The 19835-nt window shown below is 36.9% G+C and overlaps 2 protein-coding genes across 4 annotated transcripts; both read right to left on the reverse strand.

Moving 5' to 3' along the window:
- Positions 1-878: 878 nt before the first annotated feature.
- On the reverse strand, positions 879-10344 carry eif4e2 (eukaryotic translation initiation factor 4E family member 2). Of its 2 annotated transcripts, none has more exons than XM_073856398.1 (8): positions 10208-10344; positions 8126-8234; positions 5209-5343; positions 4943-5052; positions 4654-4801; positions 4369-4505; positions 3069-3132; positions 879-1880 (listed from the first exon to the last, which is right to left on the reverse strand). In XM_073856398.1, exons 1-7 carry the CDS (start codon positions 10237-10239, stop codon positions 3084-3086), a joined length of 720 nt encoding a protein of 239 aa, XP_073712499.1. In that variant the 5' UTR covers positions 10240-10344; the 3' UTR covers positions 879-1880; positions 3069-3083. The 2 variants fall into 2 exon arrangements, with proteins under 2 accessions (XP_073712499.1, XP_073712506.1); XM_073856405.1 differs by lacking the exon at positions 10208-10344 and adding an exon at positions 9289-9437.
- capn10 (calpain 10) lies at positions 10232-19333 on the reverse strand. Of its 2 annotated transcripts, none has more exons than XM_055203420.2 (13): positions 19060-19333; positions 18685-18806; positions 18432-18563; positions 18150-18346; positions 17823-18043; positions 16563-16704; positions 14529-14695; positions 14197-14429; positions 13849-14048; positions 12473-12716; positions 11911-12107; positions 10798-10843; positions 10232-10371 (listed from the first exon to the last, which is right to left on the reverse strand). In XM_055203420.2, exons 3-13 carry the CDS (start codon positions 18462-18464, stop codon positions 10342-10344), a joined length of 1710 nt encoding a protein of 569 aa, XP_055059395.2. In that variant the 5' UTR covers positions 18465-18563; positions 18685-18806; positions 19060-19333; the 3' UTR covers positions 10232-10341. The 2 variants fall into 2 exon arrangements, with proteins under 2 accessions (XP_055059395.2, XP_055059394.2); XM_055203419.2 differs by having other exon boundaries at positions 18685-18827.
- Between the last annotated feature and the right edge of the window lie 502 nt (positions 19334-19835).

Genomic DNA, 19835 nt, shown 5'->3' on the forward strand with positions numbered 1-19835 from the left:
CCCTGGACCACACAACCAGTCATGAGCAGCACAGGTATATTCGTAGCAATAGACAAAAATACATTGTATGGGTCAAAATAATAAAAAAGGTAATCAAAAAAAAAAAATCAATAGGATATAAGATAAAGATAATGTTCCATGAAGATATTTTGTATTGCTATATCAAAAAATTATTTATCATTAATACGTGTTGCTTCATTTGGACATATTTAAAGGCCATTTTCTTAATATTTTGATATTTTTTGTGCTCAGAGTCCAGATTGTCAAATATTGTCCTTTCCTAACAAACAATACATCAATGGAAATATTATTTATTCAGCTTTCAGATCATATAAAATCTCAACTTCCAAAAATGTACACCTATGAGTAGTTTTGTGGTCCAGGGTCACAAATAAACTCACCCTACAAAGTCATATAATTTTATAGTGAAATCTTTATGATGAATGATTAAATGTGAATTGACACCTTGTGCGTGCTATCCGAATACTGTTATATGTGCCTGTGAAATCCAGACTAAAGTCTCATAATCTAATTAAGAGATTTGATTTTAGTCATTAATTTCAATTTGTGACATGGTTTAAAATCAATATTAAAGATATGAAGTTTATATTTTCACAGAATGTTCTTGAAGGTGTCAAATTAGAAAGTATCTATATGAAGTTTTAGATCGAAATACAATATCATTAATTTATTATAGCATGTTAAAATTGCCACTTTGTAGGTGCAAGCAACCTACTTATAGCACTTAAAACATTTTTCACGCTATGATCCTTTTAACCCCTAGGTTGATTTTAGGTGAAACAAACCCAGTAATCACAAACAAAGTGACTTTACCAATAGGTCACATATTATCAATAAAACTACCCCATAGCTGAAAATTAGCAGCAGATGCATAATCAACATTTATTGCTGTCATCAATCATAATTACAAACCACATGTTCTCTTTTTTTGTACCGCAAATACAACGTTATCCAGCACCAGCACTGAATTTCAGGCAGTATTGATACTAGAGCCCCCATTAACTTCACATCAGTGTTAACACTACATATCCATGAAAAAAACAGTTTGATTTCTGTCGATTCTGAAACCAGGACTTCTATTAAAAGAACGCTAGAGCGATGACATCACACGACACATCTAGTGACGCCTCCCCCCAGCAAAATGCCAGGATGTAGAGTGATTTTGAAAATCCGTTTTGTTGGAGGCGAAGGCCTGAAGGCCAGGCACAGTGAATCAGGCAGCATGGTACCCACCATGGTACTCACCTCAGGGAGGGCTCTGTCCTTTGGGTTTACACTCTTATCAACAAGAAATAAAGTCTCCATTTTATATCTTTTCAAATAGGTTTAGAAATATAACTCATTTTTTGTACAACAGATCTACGTTAAAACAAATCTCAACACTGTAGCTAAAATACTGCACTGTAGTAAAATATTCCCATCAACCCATGACCTCACATGACCTAAACAAAAGTCTTTCTGCTCAGTCCATCTTTTTTTTAGACACTGCATTATTCAAATTTGGGTAAGCGTGTCTGTACTACACAATGGTGTGTAATTTTATTTGGACAACCGTGGCAGTTCCCAGCATGTAGTTCAGATCACAGCGGCTGAGCTCCGTGGTCCCACTGGCTCCACCCACTTTTCTCTGATATGTCAACCTCTTGGTTCAGCCGATAAACTCTTTTGCATTTCGATGATTTGGTTCTTTCTTGTGTAACAGCTTTCAGGTAATGTGATAAAACAGAATCCACCTGCTTTTGGTGGTAAAACCTCTCATGCTGACGAGATCCCTTGTTTTGTTTTTTTCAACAGAAAATCAATTATCAGGTCATCGTCTTTTGGCATGTCGTCTTCTTTGGGAATATTATCCCCATAATCTAGATATGAGTAAAAACAATATATTGTTAACCAGTGATATTACAAAATAATGAAGCTGGAACATTTCGCTTGTTAAGTCTGACGTCATGCACCGCTTCCGGGTCCAACCGATTTCAAATGCCATAGGGAATTAACAAACAAAAAACACACTAATGTGCGGTCGAATCATAATGCAAAACTACCAAAAACCCCCGATCCTAATTTTTATCTTTATAACAAAATCTGAGATGACATGGATATTTTACGAATTATTAATATATTGCTGTCTGTGATTCTGTGAGCCCGGAGACTGCTGTGTACACTGCGAGTTTAATCAAATTTTGCTTAAATGTGTGATATAAATAAATAGTGTGTATTGATGGCTGTTTAAATAATATTCTCTATTGACATAAGTAGAGTCTTCCCAGCTAAAAGAAAAAAGTTCTAAGAACACTCCTTGAAAGTTCCCAACGTTCCCAAAAACGTTCTGCTGACATAAAGTGTCCAGTTTTTTTACATTCTAAGAATGTTTCTGGGTTGTCTGAACGTTAAAGTAATGTTACATTCTACCATTTTCAAACGTTATGACAATGTCATGTTTTAATGTTCACACAATGTTTAAAACAACTATTTTTTTAAATGTACTTTTTTGCTTGTTATGTAAATGATAGGAGAAACATTTTCAAATGTTATAAAACATTATTTCTATAAAGTTCTGTAAAAACATTGCTGTAGAAAACACAATTCAAGTATTACGTTTAGATGTTGATGTTTTGTTTCATTTAAAGTCACCATTATGGTGATCCGTGTTTGTTTTAGTTGGAGTCTTGAGCTGTGACATTTTCTTAGTTTTTCCCTGGTTGCATTAACTTTGTGTGTATAAAACACATATAAATGTAAGGTAATGTAAAGTTTGAGCAATTCTGTGGTGGTTGGTACATAATAATAAAGATAATCATCTAATTCTCTGTTAGATGGATTGGACCCAGAAACAGTATTCCTTACGTCACAACTTAACAAGCGGATGAAAATAAACTTACAGTAGGAGCGTGTATGAGCTCTAGTAACAATACAGCTGGGCAAATATGCAATATTCATAATATAATTGAAAAAAACAGCACCTTCATGTATTTAAAAAGTCTTGTGGTTAAATATTTCTGTCATGCATAGATGAGTATATGTATGAAGAGTTTGTAACCATTACACACATTTAGGATAAAACACTAGCGACCTCCAGCTGCATTTACTAAACCATGGAAATCCTCCCAGGCTCTAAATGAACACACACAAACACAACATTATCAATATTAGCAATTATTACACATATATACAGTATAATAAATAAACATAGTGCTAAAAAAAACAGTTTGATATAAAAAACACCCATTCTCTGATATTACAATACTTTATAGACCGTTTCATCGGACGTACATACGTTGTTGCGGTTACGTCTGGACGGAACTTAACTTCCGGTCTCTGTTTGTTTAATGGTCTGACTAGTTGCTAAACTGAACTCTGGAACAAATTTCTCCTCGAAAATAATAAATGTTTTGGTTTCCTAAAGACATACGGTGCTTCTCGTCCGGTGTGCAACCCCCTTTAGATCAATGTGTCATTTCAGGTTTGCTGTGCATGTGACTAAATTGCAGATTTTCTGTTTGAAACCCAGCAGGCAAGGTTTGCAGAGAAATGTAAGATTTTTCCCATCCTCATCTTTACCAACCTTGTCATAAAACTCATTGCTGCTGTCACCTCCATGCTGCTTTTTGTTTTGATGATGCATGCAGCAGTGAAACACTGGTGGCTGGTGTTGCCAGATTGGGTGTTTTTTCCGCTACACATTAAGGTCTGTTTACAGTGTGTTTTAGCCAGGTTTTCGCCTGGAAGACTATAGAAATCTGGCACTTTATTGAACGATGTTAAACTGAGAGATCGTGTCGTTCACAAACACCAGAATGAAAGAGTTCACAGTAACGTTCATCAGGCAGTAATACAGTACGTTTAGTTCACGTTCTCCCAAAATATGAACGAGTTCAGGCACAACACTGCCTAAATGTTTGTTCTAATACAAAGATGCGTATCCATCCACATGCATGTCTGACATTTAGGTTTCAGTTTTAAAACATGCAGGAATTAGAAGGTACTTGCTTGATCTAAAGTTCGGAACCTGATTAATGTTAAAAAAGTTATTACGAGTGACAAGACTCTAAAACTATTTTCCTCGCACTGACTAACAGATCAGAAGCGTGCGACTCCAGTATATACACAAAATGTACAGTTTTGAAAATATCTGTTTTGACAAGATACACGCAGCTAGGACCTATAATCTCTTATGTCTTAAATGAATGATTGGTCAACTGTTGGGGAACTTACTACTATTTTTTTTGACTTTGTGTGTGCTAAATCTATTAGTTTTACCAGTGATTTTCCAGTCATTGGCACAGGCTTATATAATAAGCTTCTTAATAGGCTGAGATGTGGAGATGGTGTGCGTGTCCAGTAACTCACTTGATACTGTCGGTGTGTGTTTTATACTCCATAATGGTATTAGGAGGCAGATTGAGAACTCTGCGTAAAGTGTCTCTAATGCGAGCAGTGGTGGCCTGATCGCTGGCCGTCTTATTCCAGATAGAAATAATATCCTCCTTTTAAAAAGAATACACACAGAGTAAGAATAATTTGATAATTTAATAAGAATAATTTAATAATATAGTGAATATGTAGTAGTCTGAAATCTGAAACTTGTGCTGCAATATAGATGTGTGATGCATAAAGATAAGATGTCTGCAGTACCTGAAAGCGAACGGACACGACAGCTCCACAGATCTCCTCTCCTACCATAAATTGTTCCCCCAGCATTGCCAAGATCAGATTCTCCCAGCAGCGAGACGCCAGACCTTTACGAAGCCGAATGATCCATTTACCTCCACTCTTATTAGCATCATCCTAGGAACAAGAAGCAAAGAGAAAAAATTGGGGCGGGACTATCAGTGGAGATTAGTTTGATAAACGTCATAATGTTGCAATGTGGCACAAAATAAACATACTTTATTTTTTATTGAAACTAATTGTCATGTCACACTCATCCTCCCACATGGGCTTGATTCCTTCTTTAAACAGATGAAAATCACTGTGACCAGTCAGATCGCCCGGTCTGATCATGTGACTATAAAAACGCCAGAACTGCTCCACCTGGGATTACAAAACAGCCGTTGAGCTGTCAATCATACTGTATGATCTACAACACAGCAGTCTAACTTTAAACAACACAGAATCTGAATGTTCGACATATGAATAAATATTTTGGTGAATGTGTCTCTGTGCATTATTATACATGTATGCACGTACCGAAGCAAAGCTCCCGATTTGTTTGATATTCTGTTCGTAGCTCTGTGTGCTGGCCGGCCGTCCTGGTGTACGGCGAGAATACCAAAATGTGTAGTTGTATTGGAGAGGGTGCTCACCGGCCCCTGGGACCACCGCCTGAAGCATACACAAGCAGGTTTTAATTATTGTATACTTTTTTTAAACACACTTCACAATTTTGCATTGTAGCAAAGCAGCTTTACACTGTAAAAAATCTGATTTCAAAATATTTCCCAACAAAGAGAATAAAGATTTTTTATTAGGAGTCAATTTATCATTCTGCGTATACTGACTTAAATTAGCCTAAAACTTGTTGCTAACAAGGTTTTTTTTATTCACCAGACAAACAATCTTACATTTAGGAGGGTTTTGAAAGATCCCATGAATGTGGGGTGTTCATTTCATTGTTGTTGTTTTTTTTAAGAAAACTGTTTTAGTATGCTGCTGTTGTTTTTCATTAGTTGTGTTATTTTAATGAATGATATTTGATGATTATCCCCATGGTTGATGTTTGGGTTTCCAGTGATGAAGTCAAACTGCATGATGCAATGCTATTGGTGCTGAAAGTGATTTCAACACAAACTGTTTAAACTGTTTATCCTCTCTGAGGATATATGAATTATCTAGTAACAATTTAACTATTTTTAAACTATGTGAGCTGATCAATTTGATAAGTAAAATTAAGAAATCAGCATTGCATGAATGAACAAATTTATGTTGGCTTATTGTTAAAACAATAAGGAACACGCAAAAATCTTACTGCATCAGGTTGCCTCAATTGTTTATATTTTCTCAACTACCCGAATTTATTTTTTACAGTGTACCAACCTGAAATATGTACATAAAAAGTGTAAAGTAAGTAACTCAAAGTAAGTAATTTACTTCACTTGCCCCTTAACCCAATGTCAAAGGGTCGAGGGCAAATCTTGAAAAATGTACAAATTTGATCGTAAAATTTATATAAATTAGCCACCTTGTAAAAACACCTACGATTTGTCATAAGATTGTTTTTGTGTTACAGTAAATACAGAGTAGTACAGGCAAATATAAAAACATGCACATAAAATACATAGGAAATATAGGGCCAAATTTACAAAACAGGGCAAATTAGCGCAATTCCAAAAAAGCACTGATGGGAGTGGGAATTTACTAAAAATGTGCGAATTCAATAACACAAGCACAACATCTAATTTTTATAATGATCAACGTTATCTACTAAGAGCAGGGCAAATAAGTTTAGGGTTGCAAATAAGCAGAGCTGATGCTCCTTAGGTGCGGGTGATCTACTAACGCCTGATGCGCATGAGTTCAGCACCACGGATATCACAGCTGAAAATGCAGGGTGTAAAATAGGGCTGCACTATAAATGGCATGTGATTATGAATGCGACATTGCCTAGCTTCTCCGTGAAATACGGCTCTGTGTAGTAAATGCCGCTCCATTTACTACTAATTAAATGGACCGGTTTTACTGACATGATTCGCATGACAATCACATGCGATTTCTCCAGCAGATTTAATAGGAATGCTCCGATCGATCAGCCGAAGATGCTTGCTATGCTTCTCAATAAATTACAGTGAAATGCCGCTACATCCAAAAGCCAGAGGGCGCTCTCGTACAGAAACTTAATATGCGCTGCAGACGAAGAACCATTCACACACAGCTATGACACGCAGCTCCAGGAAACGGCTTAAGGATATATTTATATTGCTGTTCTTCAGACCTTTTCAGGTATTTTCATGATAGTAAAGAATATGTTTAATGATTATGTTGGACGAGTGTTGCTTTTTTCTAAATGCATGTTTTAAACGACTCAAACTAACAGTGATTTCAAGTCGATAAAGACTTACTGATCAAAAGCCGTAGTACATGAAATAGCTGTGAATAATATCGGCTGTGTGATTTAAAGTATCGGCCATGTATTATATGTGTATATCTGCATTTATCGGAGCACCCCTAAAATTTAACATAACGTGGCTTGGCAAACAATATTTTTGAATAATGTTACTCCGGCATTCCTAATAATTGATCTGTGTGGAAAAAACCCTCTCCCTTCTACCCTGCACTCTCTGATGGCTGCAATGCCTCCTTCTAGAAGCAACAATTTCAGCCATTTTGAGCGCAAAGTTGATTAAGACATGCTTTTTTCAGCGTTAAATAATGGCGCAAATACCACTCATTTCACAAGCACGATCCTTAGTAAACCGCGTTGTATGAACTATTTAAATACTCTTCTCCCATAAATTTTGCATCTGAAAGGGAAACTCCTAGACATGCATATGCAATAAGGTCAGTCGCAAAAATAACTAGGCCACACCTTTTCAGCGTTAATTATACACTGAGCGACTTTAGTAAATCCTGACAGTCTTTACTTAAAGGCGGAGTGCACGATGTTTGAAAGCCAATGTTGACATTTGAAATCACCTAAATAAGCACGCCCCTACCCCAATAGAATCTGGATCTTCTTTTGATAAACCCGCGCCACACATACGCAACCCAGGCAACGATGTCGGTTAGAAGACACGCGTCTTACTGCTGATTGGATTTTTCAGAAATCATGCACTCCACCTTTAACGCCAAAATGATGGTTTGCGCTGGCGGTAGCTGTTAGTTAATCTGGCCCATAGTATTATTAATATTACAAAATACAAGTACCTCAGCAGTACCAACTGCAAAACCGAATGGGATTTTTTCATAAAATGGAGCGTTCATTTTATAGTGCTATTAAAAAATATGCATATCACATTTTTAAAAGGTGTAAATTAGCAATGTAAAAATAATTGTCAGCAGAATTTAACAGGTCACAGTTGTACAAAACAAATGTGTCACACCTGATTAGATTCAGCCCAATTTATGTCTAAAAGAATACGAGATATATTTACTAATATCGAACACCCACCTTTCTCTTAGTGTTTGAATCCTTCTCCTCGTCATCATTTTTTTCCTTCTCCCCATCTTTCGGTGCGTTGTTTTCCTGGTCATGGTCTCCACTGTCATCATCTTTCAGGCTTAAAGAGAGACAGATCTGCACATTATTACAAAACCACAATATCTTATTTCTCACTGTGAATTCAACCAGAATATCAATTTAACCCAAACCCTTAAAACATAACTCACAAATTATCAAAAAAGCTTTTTAGAAGGGCAATAGGATGGTGGTACTGTGACAGTATCAGATGGTAATACCATGATTATGACATTTTTAAAATAATCTATGTACACGGTATTTACATTAAGTACTTTAAAGACTGCTATGGTATAACAGTATTGTATTATAATTTTTATACATGACACTTGCAACTTTAGTACAAATAGGACAGAGGCCCTGAGGTATAAGTTTACAGAGTCACCACCCGTTCTAAAAATAAAACCATGGTTTTACTATAGTAAAAGTCCAGTAATGTTTTTTTTTTAGTGCAGACTGACTACCAATTGTATAACACAGTTTTACTACAAATACCACAATTAAACTGATTATTTTGGTGATATTGTAAATCTGTGGTTATGTTACTATACTTTTACTACAAATGACAGTTATGCTACTGTATGGTTACAGTAAACTGTGGTTTATTACCAAAGTACCCAACTCTGTTTTGCATGGAAAGTTTGCAAACATAAAGTAATATACAACATTCGCTTTTTAACGCTACAGTAATGAATATATCTACTGTAGTTTCGCTTTTCAGCAAACCACACGTTTATAACCATCGTCACTCCTCCAGTACGCTCCAGAAGAGAGTTTCTGCCCGGGTTAAAGAGCACCTGCCCCCGCTGCTCAAGCGCACCCGTACCCGGTGATTCTTTTTCGGCCCAAGGGCCGTGCGCATTCAGCTCCGGGGCATTTGTCCGGTTGCGTTTATGTTTCTTTTTTAAAACCAATGCACGAGGCTAACAGCAAAACACGGTGACAACCCAGTCCATGCCAAAGCTCACCGACACACCTCTTTCCCTCTCTCTCTCCCTTTATCTTGCTCCGTGTTGAAAGGACGAGAGACACGCATGCTTACGCATTCACGAATTAGTAACACCGCCGTAACGCGCAGCTTTGTAATCATTACTCACGCGTCAAATTTGTTGTTCATTATTTTCTAGGTGGGTCTCCGTATCCGCTCGCGCGCCGACGGCAGCCCCGTCAATTCCGCAGCAACGGCGCCGCGCACGATTGCTGGCGGGCGCGCGCATCGCACCCCAGCGGACGACGTGCACACTGTCCACTTGGTAAATTATTTGAAGTGAGCAGAGCAAGTTTTATTTAAGTAACTTAATAGATTATCATACAGTGTTACACAAATATGGAAATATATATAAAATTAAAACTGCATATTATACGAGAATAAGAAAAATACTAAAACAGTTTTAGGTTAAGTGTGCCTATATGAAGTCATTTCTGTGACAACTACTCAACAAGTAAAAAAATTATCAATAGGGGATTTTCTTTTAAAATACAATAAGCATTAAGAATATCGCCTACGGTTTTTTGTAGTGACAATAGTAAAATAATTGGTACAATATTTTAAGTACTCACTTTACAGAAGCGTCAAACACACACACTTAATTTTGTCTGAATGTTTTATCTCTTTCGTTTTCATTGGTACTTCTCTTTCTCTCTTTCTTTGTTTCTGTTGTAAGCAATATAGCTAAAACTTTTTACAATATATTACAATCTTTATAATACGGTAGCTGTATATATCCCTTTGATATTGTTTTATTGCTGGAAATGTATCAAACAACTAGGTTCACATACATCAGTAAGGATGGGATATCTATTGAATAACTGTGATAATGCTTGTTATAATTAATACAAAAACATACATAAATAAGAGATAATTCATATGTAATTATTTTATTTTTTATATGCAACCTGGATGTAAAACAAAACATAATTTAAATGCAAAGAAAATAAATATCTTACATGAGTGCAAAACACATCACATACATAACACTGAAGTTAAAAACACTGAAAGTTGGCAAATAAACAAACCTCTGACTGCACATCATCTGAACTGTAATCATTGTAAAGTTTCAATGTGTTAAAAAGACTTTCATCTCTAGCCCGAGATGAAAAGAACCAGCACACACTATCTAAGCATGGACATCTGATCCACTTCCCCAAGACTACCGTCTCATCACAGAGATACAGGAGACCTATTGTAGAAAAAAGCAAAAAAGTTGAGCATTTTACAAACTCAGATTACAGATTACAATTGATCATTCAAGATTATTTACCACCACACAACCAAGAAAAGTGTAAATGGTATGATACACCATATACCAGAAGTTACCAAACTTTTCATTTCGCAACACACTTTTTTAATAGAGTATTTTAATTTTATTAATGAAATGCAAGTTTAATGCAATATCAAAATACCTTATGGTAGCCTATATACATTGTAATTGCTTGCCATTAACTGGACTAAACGTTTCTTTGCGTGTCATTCACCGCTACAGCCAAGCGATTTATCCACCTTATCCCACTTTGCCACCCTGCCATATACGATACCATTTCATATCACTGATATCATATATCATGTCATATCATAGTTTTCCATGCATTTGAACACAAATTCTTACCTCCTGAATGGCACGACCCAAACACTCCTGACTCTGCATTGCTTTTCTGTGGAGAAATTCGACAGCTTTAGACCTCATCTGTACCAGAACACAATTATTTTGGATCACTATATAGCAATCCATGTTCTTACAATTGCAGTGTGTACCTTCTGTAGATCCAGCAGCACCCAAATAATATTGCACAAATAAACCTGCTTTTCAAATAGCTTTTTTCCCACAGACAGTACAGACATTCCCTCATGACTCTTTAATGCATCCTAAATCTTTACTTATACAAAATCTACATTATTATACTAAATTTTAAATTCATATTATGCATCATCATACTTGAGTCACATACATTTAGTGACAAAGCCTTTAACATTTATTATGGCCTTTAAAAATTATTTTGTTAAATTTGTGTTTTCTTAAAGTCCCTGTAAAGTCAACCTTGAAAATTGCCTTTAAACACATTATAAATGTTAGAAATGTATTGCTGAAGCACGCCACAAATACTATGTAGTACTGAATTGCAGAGGTAGATTGCTAAACAAGAATGTTTTTCACCATTTCTTTGTTCAGGATTTTTTAGGCGCCCTAAAATGAGCATGGCCCCGCCCCTAACACAATCACAAGCATCCATTAAGGTTGCAGCTGTATTGAAAGTTAAAAGAGACAGCAGCTTTCCTGCAAGTGGGCGTGGTTTCAGCACTGACAGCAGACACGCCCCCAGGTTTGAGAGCAACTTATTTTATTTATTTGGCTTTTTTAATCATTCACAATTGGCTGGGTGGTTAATATTACATTTTTCTGTGATGTCACAAACTCAGAACACATTTAAAATCTGACATTACAGGGACTTTAACTATTATTCGACCCATGGTCATGATATTTGCAGGTTTATATGGTGTCACAAACCAAAATGTTTACATAATTTGAGGAGGTACAACCACTAAAGATGTCCTAACAGTTGCCACTACACCTTTAACTAGCATAATGTTTTTTTTAAACTGAGGTGTGTACATTTACACACTTCAACTTAAAAAAAGCAAGAGCATTAAAGAAACACTGCAATATATCCAACGTATATGTGCCATTTTTAGCTGCAAGCATCTGTATAGGTGGGGTCCTTACCGATATATCCTGCGTGCTAAGGTCAGCGTGAAGTGAGCGCTGAGATCAGGCTGGTATGTGGAGGGAATTATAGCGTACTCGCCCGGCTCTAAATGGCAAAACACGCTGACCTCTTGGGAATGGGCATGAGGCACACAGCTAACCACAGGAGACGTGACATTAGTGGCCAATGAGGAGTAAGAGCCACCATCAGGTACCTGGACACAACAACATCATTACCGTTAGGGATGGTGGTTTTGAGACATATATATGCTTGTGTTGTAATTTACGATAGTACTTCTGTAAGAGCCAAACTTTCATCAACTGACATATTAAACTTAATGTCAAAAAATGACATCACTCACTTCATGAATGATTATTAATTTTAGGCAAAACATGTCATTTTTTAGCCTTCTCTTATCCTAGTTTAATATGCAGGGACAACTTTAAGTCAACCATTCAAAAGTTTGTTGCTCTGAAAAGATAGTAGCCTATTGAAAGACAAAAAAGTGGAGGTGCTAAATTTTACAAAAATAAAAATATTTTTGTGAGCAGGTGGATTGGAGCTTCCTTAAGATCTGACCTGATAAATATGGAAGCCAATGGCATGTAAGGCATGTTCTGGCCTGTTCTGACGTAGAGTGACCCTAACATTGTTCCCTCCAGGGTCATAGGTCACAGCGAGGGGTATGCGAGGGTTGCGCCCATGTGTGGGGAAGTTGCGACCTCCTCCAGCAGTCGAACCGACAGTCCAACATCCACGAGAGGTGACGGACTCCCACTCTCCTTCTGAACAGTGCTGGGAAGGAGTCGCCGATTTCATCACACTAAGAGAAAAATACATTTTGGACCACTGAAAAGTAAATGTCTTCTGGCTTGTAGTCAAATCTGGGGTTTCTGTAGCTGGTAAGGCACAGTGCTAGCAACTAGGGATGCACCAAAATGAAAATTCTTGGGCGAAACCGAAAAAGAGGTAACCAAGGCCGAAAACCGAAACATCGAAAGAAATTATGCCAATTATTAGTACCATTCAATTTGTGGCTATGACTGTGTACTAACTTCACTAGGGGTGTGACAGATCACAAAACTCACAGTTTAGATCACATTACAGATTTTGAGGCATGGATCGGATTATTTTTCAGATCAGCAAAAAAATCATATAACAAATAAAGAAATTACAAACATTTATAAAAAAGAACCAAGATGTACATCAAGTAAGGTCTGAAATTAGCATAAAGTACAGAAATCGAATTGAATGAATCATAACACTGTCTTTATTGTATAAATTAAATATGATTATTATTATTTTAGAGCTACAGAAGTGATTTTCTCTTTGTCTTGGGTTGTTTGATTAACATTAATGACACAGACTTAAGTAGGTTAATTGAGGTTACTGTCTCTTTAAGACCAAATAAGCACAGACTGGTTTCTGACTCTAATCTATACATACACTTAAAGGCAGGATAGGCAGGAATTATCTAAAAAAACTTTTTTACAAATTTGTTTAAACTGTCTTTATATTTCTGAAAAAGAGAGTATAAAAATCGAGTGTCTGTAAACCTCTCACCACTGTTTTAAACACAGCGAATCGCATGTGAGCCGATCCGTGATCCGTACTGATTCACAACCTCGGGAGCTAGGAAACGAATTGAGACACAGGGATACTGAAATATGTCCACACCACAGACATGTTGCTTCAGACAAGCACGTGCAGGTCGCGGTTTCTGTTTGCGTCATCAAAATATTCCAATTGTTTTGGAGATAAAAATATTCAGCTAACAAATATTTATTTGATTTTTAGAGCATTTTTGTTTTTTGGCTGAAAATTTTCAGTGGCCGAATATTAGGTCATGAGTTCATGCACAGACTAACAAAATGAATAACTGAAATGCATTGCATATCAAGTAAAAGTGAATGAAAGTACATAAACTGGCTGTTATTACATCAGATGCACGTTACCTAAGAGAGGTCATACAGGATGAATGAACTCTCAGAAGAAACCGTCCTTCAGCTCCCTGCACGAAGGTGCTAGGAACCAGCAGGTAAAACCCAGAGCTCAGGTGTGTGTGTGAAACCACCTCACGATCGTACGCATGTGTGCGTGACAAAATGGGCGGGCTGCTGACCGTCTGCATCAGGTTAAATCGCTTCGTCTCCACCTATAAAAATACACAGAAAATATGTTAAGAGCTTAAAGAAAATAGTAAGGAGGAGCGTGATGCCAAAGTTCAAAACGGCAGACATACATTAGTTTCTTTCTTATTTACTTGCTTTTAAACACATAAAGATTGGTTAGATCTCTCTAACCTTCCACACGTGAAGTGCAATGGCCTGCAGGTTTGGGTGCTGCTTTACACTGCCCCCTGCTGGTGGTTCAGGTAGTGCATACTGCATCAATGACAGCAACACTTCTCCCCTCTCAGACACCTTCAGCCAGTATTTAGGATTGGTGCTAAAAGTGCTGTTGTTACGGCAACCACCTGCAGAGTGACCTTTGACCCAGCGGCCTCCGATCTGGTGACTGTGGGTTAGAAAAGCACCTACATGTAAAGAGATGGAGAGATACATATGAAGTGAACACCTCTCTGTATTATTAAACATATGAGAGATGGCAGTGTTCTTTTATTAAATAAAAATACCTGTGTAAATGCTCTGGAGGTGTCCTGCCTCATTGATTGGGTAACTCACTGTGACCTCATCAAATTCCTGCAGGAATTCCGTCTCGTCCATCCAGAATTCCCCCTCTGCCGTACGGCCCAGCAGAGCCTGAGCACATGATGGTTCTAAACAACTCCACCCTGATCCACTGTAGAGATAAAGAGTCAGTCAGGCTGACATAAAACTGCAGTTTTTGGTAAATAAAGAAAGTTAAAATGAATAACCTCTTTATATGGTGTTAAAGAGACACTTCAGAAATATCTGTTCATGTTCTTGGATGCGACATAGATACAGCATCACAAAGCTACAAGTCTAGAGAAGTTATATTTCACGTTTGAAGTCAATAGGCCTAAAAAAAATGTTTTTGTAAGACTAGTGCCTTTTCTAAGTGCCAGTCAGCCCCAAAATAAAAGTCTTTTGTTTACATGCATACACGTTCATTCTTATTATTATTTATCTTATGTAAGCGTATAAAATGCCGTTTCCACACCAGGAAATAAAACGTCACACAAATATTGTTGGATTCGTTATCTAATTGGCTACACATTCTGTTTTTCATTATTTTTCATGAAGTCATTGGAGGAACGAGCGAGTCACATGACGTCACGATATTTGACAGCGCTGTTTGGATATTATGTATTATACTCCCGCCTACTTTTAGAAACAATGTTTGACCGCTGGTTTGAATGCAAGTGTAATCTCATATACAAGTGTTACGATGTAAATAGTCGTCAGATTGTATATTATATTCTATTACAAAACGTGCATGTGAAATCTGATGTAAACAATGGACAATATATCTATATTTCATGGATTATACGCATTTGTGGACAAAAATGGCCATTGGATGTATTTTACTGGAGAGTTTTTATGGGTTATTCACACATCTGAAACAGACTGGATTCGATTCGCGATCCTTATACCAACACAAAAGTAAGGAGTCCCGTTTATATTTTGCATGTTGTCATCTTGACTTCTGTAACAAAATACTACATTTATGATGCTAGAGCATCTGTATCTCAAAACAGAGACCATACACTGATGCTAAACCCGTAGACCTTTTAAACTATGTATAGTAATGTTAATATTATTATTGTTTGTAGACAGTAGGCTATATAGATATTTTAGCAGCGTTAAAAAAACTGACGTCTTTCCGCCCCCGAGCTAGTGCGCGTCGAGAGGTTAACATTGCCACTTTGTAAGCGTGAGCAAAAATTTGTCGTTTTGGGGTGTGTCCTTTTAAATGCAAATGAGCGGATCTCTGCACTAAATGGCAGTGCCGTGGTTGGATAGTGCAGATTAAGTGGCAGTATTATCACCTTCTGAAATCACAAGGGGAGCCAAATTGTTCTTTTTCACATTTTCTAGGTTGATTGAAGCACACTCAGATTTTCATTATTTGTCCCCTTTAAGAAAGCAGTATGGCCGATATAACACAAATGTAATTACAGCAAATCAAAGACAAACAGAAAATTGGTGAAACTAAATAAACATTTGTCTACGCATAAAATTGATAAATATACTCTTTTGAAGTACTTGAAAAATATTTCAAGACATATGCATTGTGGATCTGACATCTCATGTCACTTTAAAAAGTGAATATTGATTAATTATTTAACTGTCTGTTAGACTTTTGCTTTACATTTGAGGGTCTTTTCATTACGAACGACAAATTTAAGAAACAGAAAGATTTATTGGTCAATGCCAATAAAAAAAAAAAAAATCCAAATATCAGGCGATATAATGGCCACTTCAATATATTGAACTATCACTACTACACAAAAGCCAGTGTTTTTATAAACCAATGCAACTATAAAATGAGAAATGTGCTATTAAGAGTTAAAGGAAAACACAACCGTTTTTATTGTATGTTCTTACCTCAACTTAGACAAATTAATACATACCTATCTTTTTTCAATGTGTGCACTTTTAATCTTTTTACATTTTATTGTTTTCCTTTAACTTTTGACTAATTTTAGTTGGCAAACAAACATGTTTATTAACAGAGGGGTTACCTCTCCTTCCAGGTCCCGCCCCAACTCCTCCTACCCCAGGGATTTCGAATCCTGATTAGCTGCACTTGATCACCAGTTTTTGTTATCGCATTTGTCCACTCCATCACGCTCATGGCGTGAAACTGGCCAAGCTCTAAGACCCCTGCAAAAAGACAGACAGAGAACTTTTATGTTACAATTATCCGTTACGTTTCTACTACTATATATCTTTAAAAAAAACGACTTTCATTTAAGTGTTGTTAAAAATTACCATGATATCATTACTGGTACTGAAACATTTACGTTTATGCATTTGCCATTTTTCATTAGGTGCGTTTGTTGGGATTCGCTAGTAACACAATGTTTTACAAATTAAGCTACAAGGAAACAAATAGTACAATATATAACCGAATTAACTGGGGAAAACTACACCACTTGCCCCAATATCCTGTATACTATTTACGATCTCAGCAGTAACAACATAAACAAGCAGCTGTTGTGGTCCGCACGTAACTTCCGGTAAACTTCAATAGTTTATTTATATAACAAGCAAAAAACAACACATAGATTACCTAGGAAACCAAGCCATTTGTTATTTTCGATGAGGCATTTGTTCAAGAGATCAGTTTAACAACTAGTCAGACCATTAAAATAACGAAACTAAAGTTCGGATCCAGACGTGTATCGCGTCAGTGCACGTGCGTCAGATGAAATTACCAACCTGCTATCTATTAATTACTATCTAAAAAGTATCATTTTCAAAATCTGTTATCTATAATCACTACATATAAACACAACAATAAAATAAAATGCCATTTACACATCATTTTAACCATATCCTGAATTTTTTTTAGCGTTTTAAAAGCACAACATTTAAAAAAAATGTTTCAAATTGCAAGTTTCTAAAACACAAAGTCATTATCGTTTCATGTAAATGTAGAAATGCACATTTGTGATAATAGTCATGTGAGCGTAATACGTGGACCTCATCATCCATCCAAACATAATAGTGTGATACATCTTGATTGTTTGTATTTATCTCTGTAAAAGAATGCATGTGTGCGCAGGCAAGTAGTGTTTCTTTACAAAGTAACATCGCCAACTACTGGCCTGGCACACATAGTACAGCATTTTAGTCGTTTTTGTGGATACGTTTAAAGATGGATCGTTTAAAAAAAAAAACTGTCATGTGTACGTGAACTTTTTTTTTAAAAATGCAAAGGAAAACCTTTCTGTTTTTTACATCATAAAAACATAGCCTAAGTTACTTTTTTTTCTCACCAGTGGTTGCGCTGTGGACAGAGCAGCTGATGGAACACCGCTTTTTCATTTCCTCTGACAGTTGTGATAGACTCATCTCATTGTCCTGAGTCTGGATTTTGTTGGACTGTTGTGGTGAATCCATTCTTTTTAGACTCCATCGTTCTGCTATGGTTCCACTTAAGTCCACCATGGCCTCGCATACTTGCCCCGCCCACAAACGCTCATATGAACCATGTAACCTTGTGTAAAGGAAGGTTCAAATGTATGTTTATTATATATTTATGTTAAAATATGAAATCAAAGAGGTCATGTCCGTGACAGCATTTTTTTCAAACTAGCACTTACTTGGCATATGCTTTCTCCAGCAGTGCTACCCAGAATGCTCTGGGGCTCTGACATCGTGAGAAGCAGGGAGTGCTATTGATACATGGCAGCCGGTCATCCACTCGTACCTCTATCCAGTGCCCGTTCCTCCAGAAGCAGAACCGGAAATCACCATGGTAACCACTGTCACCCCATAAAGGCTGTTCCTGTGGAAATACCTGATAATCTGATTTGTAAGAAAACAATCGAAGAAATAATTAGACTTATGACAAAACGTTTTACATATTACACAAATTAATTTACCTTGTTCATCAAATGCTGGTTCTTGAGTAACATGGAGCAGGCACAGAGCAACCAGCAGTCTCCCAGAATGCCTTGCTTTGGGTTTGCCTCAACAGGGTCATCAGGGAAGAGTTGAGGATGCTCACAGATCTCCTAATGGTAGACAACAAAAAGCACTGCTCAATACTGCCAACTCTACTTATAGTCATATACATTGCCTTGACATGATCACTGGAAATAAATCTACATGCAATGTAAAAGAATATAATTTAACCTGTGGGCGGAGCCATGTAACCTCGCCCAGCACACTGGAGAGGGGCGTGGTGTAGTCACAGAAGAGGGAGGAGTCATCAGCGGGGAAGCTCGGATCGACAAATATCCCATTGTGCTCAGCCTCTGTTTGCATGGCAACCGTTTCTAGTGTTATATTATTTATATTTACATTATTAAACATTATTCAGCATTGTATATACTGTAGTTTAAATAAACCATTAACTTAATCTACAAGCTATTTTGTATTCCCGTGCAAATATTTACGTGCATAAATTGCGACTGCTGATTAAACTTTGATTTCTACTATTTATTCTGTAAATGTTTAAATATTAATAATCATGCATTGCTCAAGATTTAATGAAACTTGCAAACGTACCTTCAGCTAGGTTGGGATGCTGCTGCTAACCCGCTGTACATAGTGCTGGTAGTTTTGAATGACATGAGTCATGACCACATATGCATTAAGACGGAGTTATATGCTTTAAGAGATCGACTGTCACTACTCGGCGGTCGATAAAACACTCAAAAAATACAAAATTGAACATAAACACTGGTTCAGAGAGCAAACCATCCTTTAACCGGAAAGACGCGCATGTGGTGGACAGCGCGACATCCGGGGCGGAGGAAGCTGCAGCAGTCGCGAGACCGTCTGCAGACGGGGCGGGGCCTCTGTTGAATCTGCGCACATATATATAAAGGGAGACCCAACTTTGTGTTTTGAATACAGATATAAGGGACAGTGGTAGAATAAGGGGCATTTCTGACACGTTGTCTTATATTCATCGTTATACACTGAAGTTGACTAATCTATGACGACTTCTGTATTTGTGATCCCCAAAAATGTGAAAGGACTTTAAATGTGTTAAAATATTTTTTATGTTAAATGGTTGGTTAATGGCTAAAAAGGGGTTAGCATAAGTGTGTACGATTTACATCAACCAATCAAAATGCAGAGTTACAATTTAGGGTCCATGTTAAGTTTAGGCTTAGGACATACCATTTTAATCTATTATTTCCTTATAATCTTATTGGTTACTTTATGGTTAACGTTTAGGTTGTATTTTAAAAGGTAGGCTATGTGGTTCTAGGACAACCAAAACATGCTGATCAAGAAAGACAAAGTCCTGTTTGTCAAAATCACTGCAATTTAAT

Source organism: Misgurnus anguillicaudatus, chromosome 2, assembly GCF_027580225.2.
Source record: "Misgurnus anguillicaudatus chromosome 2, ASM2758022v2, whole genome shotgun sequence".
NCBI classification, from domain to species: Eukaryota; Metazoa; Chordata; class Actinopteri; order Cypriniformes; family Cobitidae; genus Misgurnus; species Misgurnus anguillicaudatus.

Bases quoted from the DNA above. Each gene is read 5' to 3' on its own strand.
- eif4e2 (XM_073856398.1), bottom strand. From the start codon at position 10,239: ATGATTACAGTTCAGATGATGTGCAGTCAGAG. The intron at 4,802-4,942 runs GTGTGACATGAC...TTCCTAGGATGA, and splicing joins AAGCCCATGTGGGAGGATGA to TGCTAATAAGAGTGGAGGTA. The intron at 3,133-4,368 runs GTGAGTTACTGG...GTGTTCATTTAG, and splicing joins ACACACACCGACAGTATCAA to AGCCTGGGAGGATTTCCATG.
- capn10 (XM_055203419.2), bottom strand. From the start codon at position 18,816: ATGCAAACAGAGGCTGAGCACAATGGGATATTTGTCGATCCGAGCTTC. The intron at 14,430-14,528 runs GTATTTTTATTT...CTTTACATGTAG, and splicing joins CCTCCAGAGCATTTACACAG to GTGCTTTTCTAACCCACAGT. The intron at 12,108-12,472 runs GTCAGATCTTAA...TGTTGTGTCCAG, and splicing joins TTGGCTTCCATATTTATCAG to GTACCTGATGGTGGCTCTTA.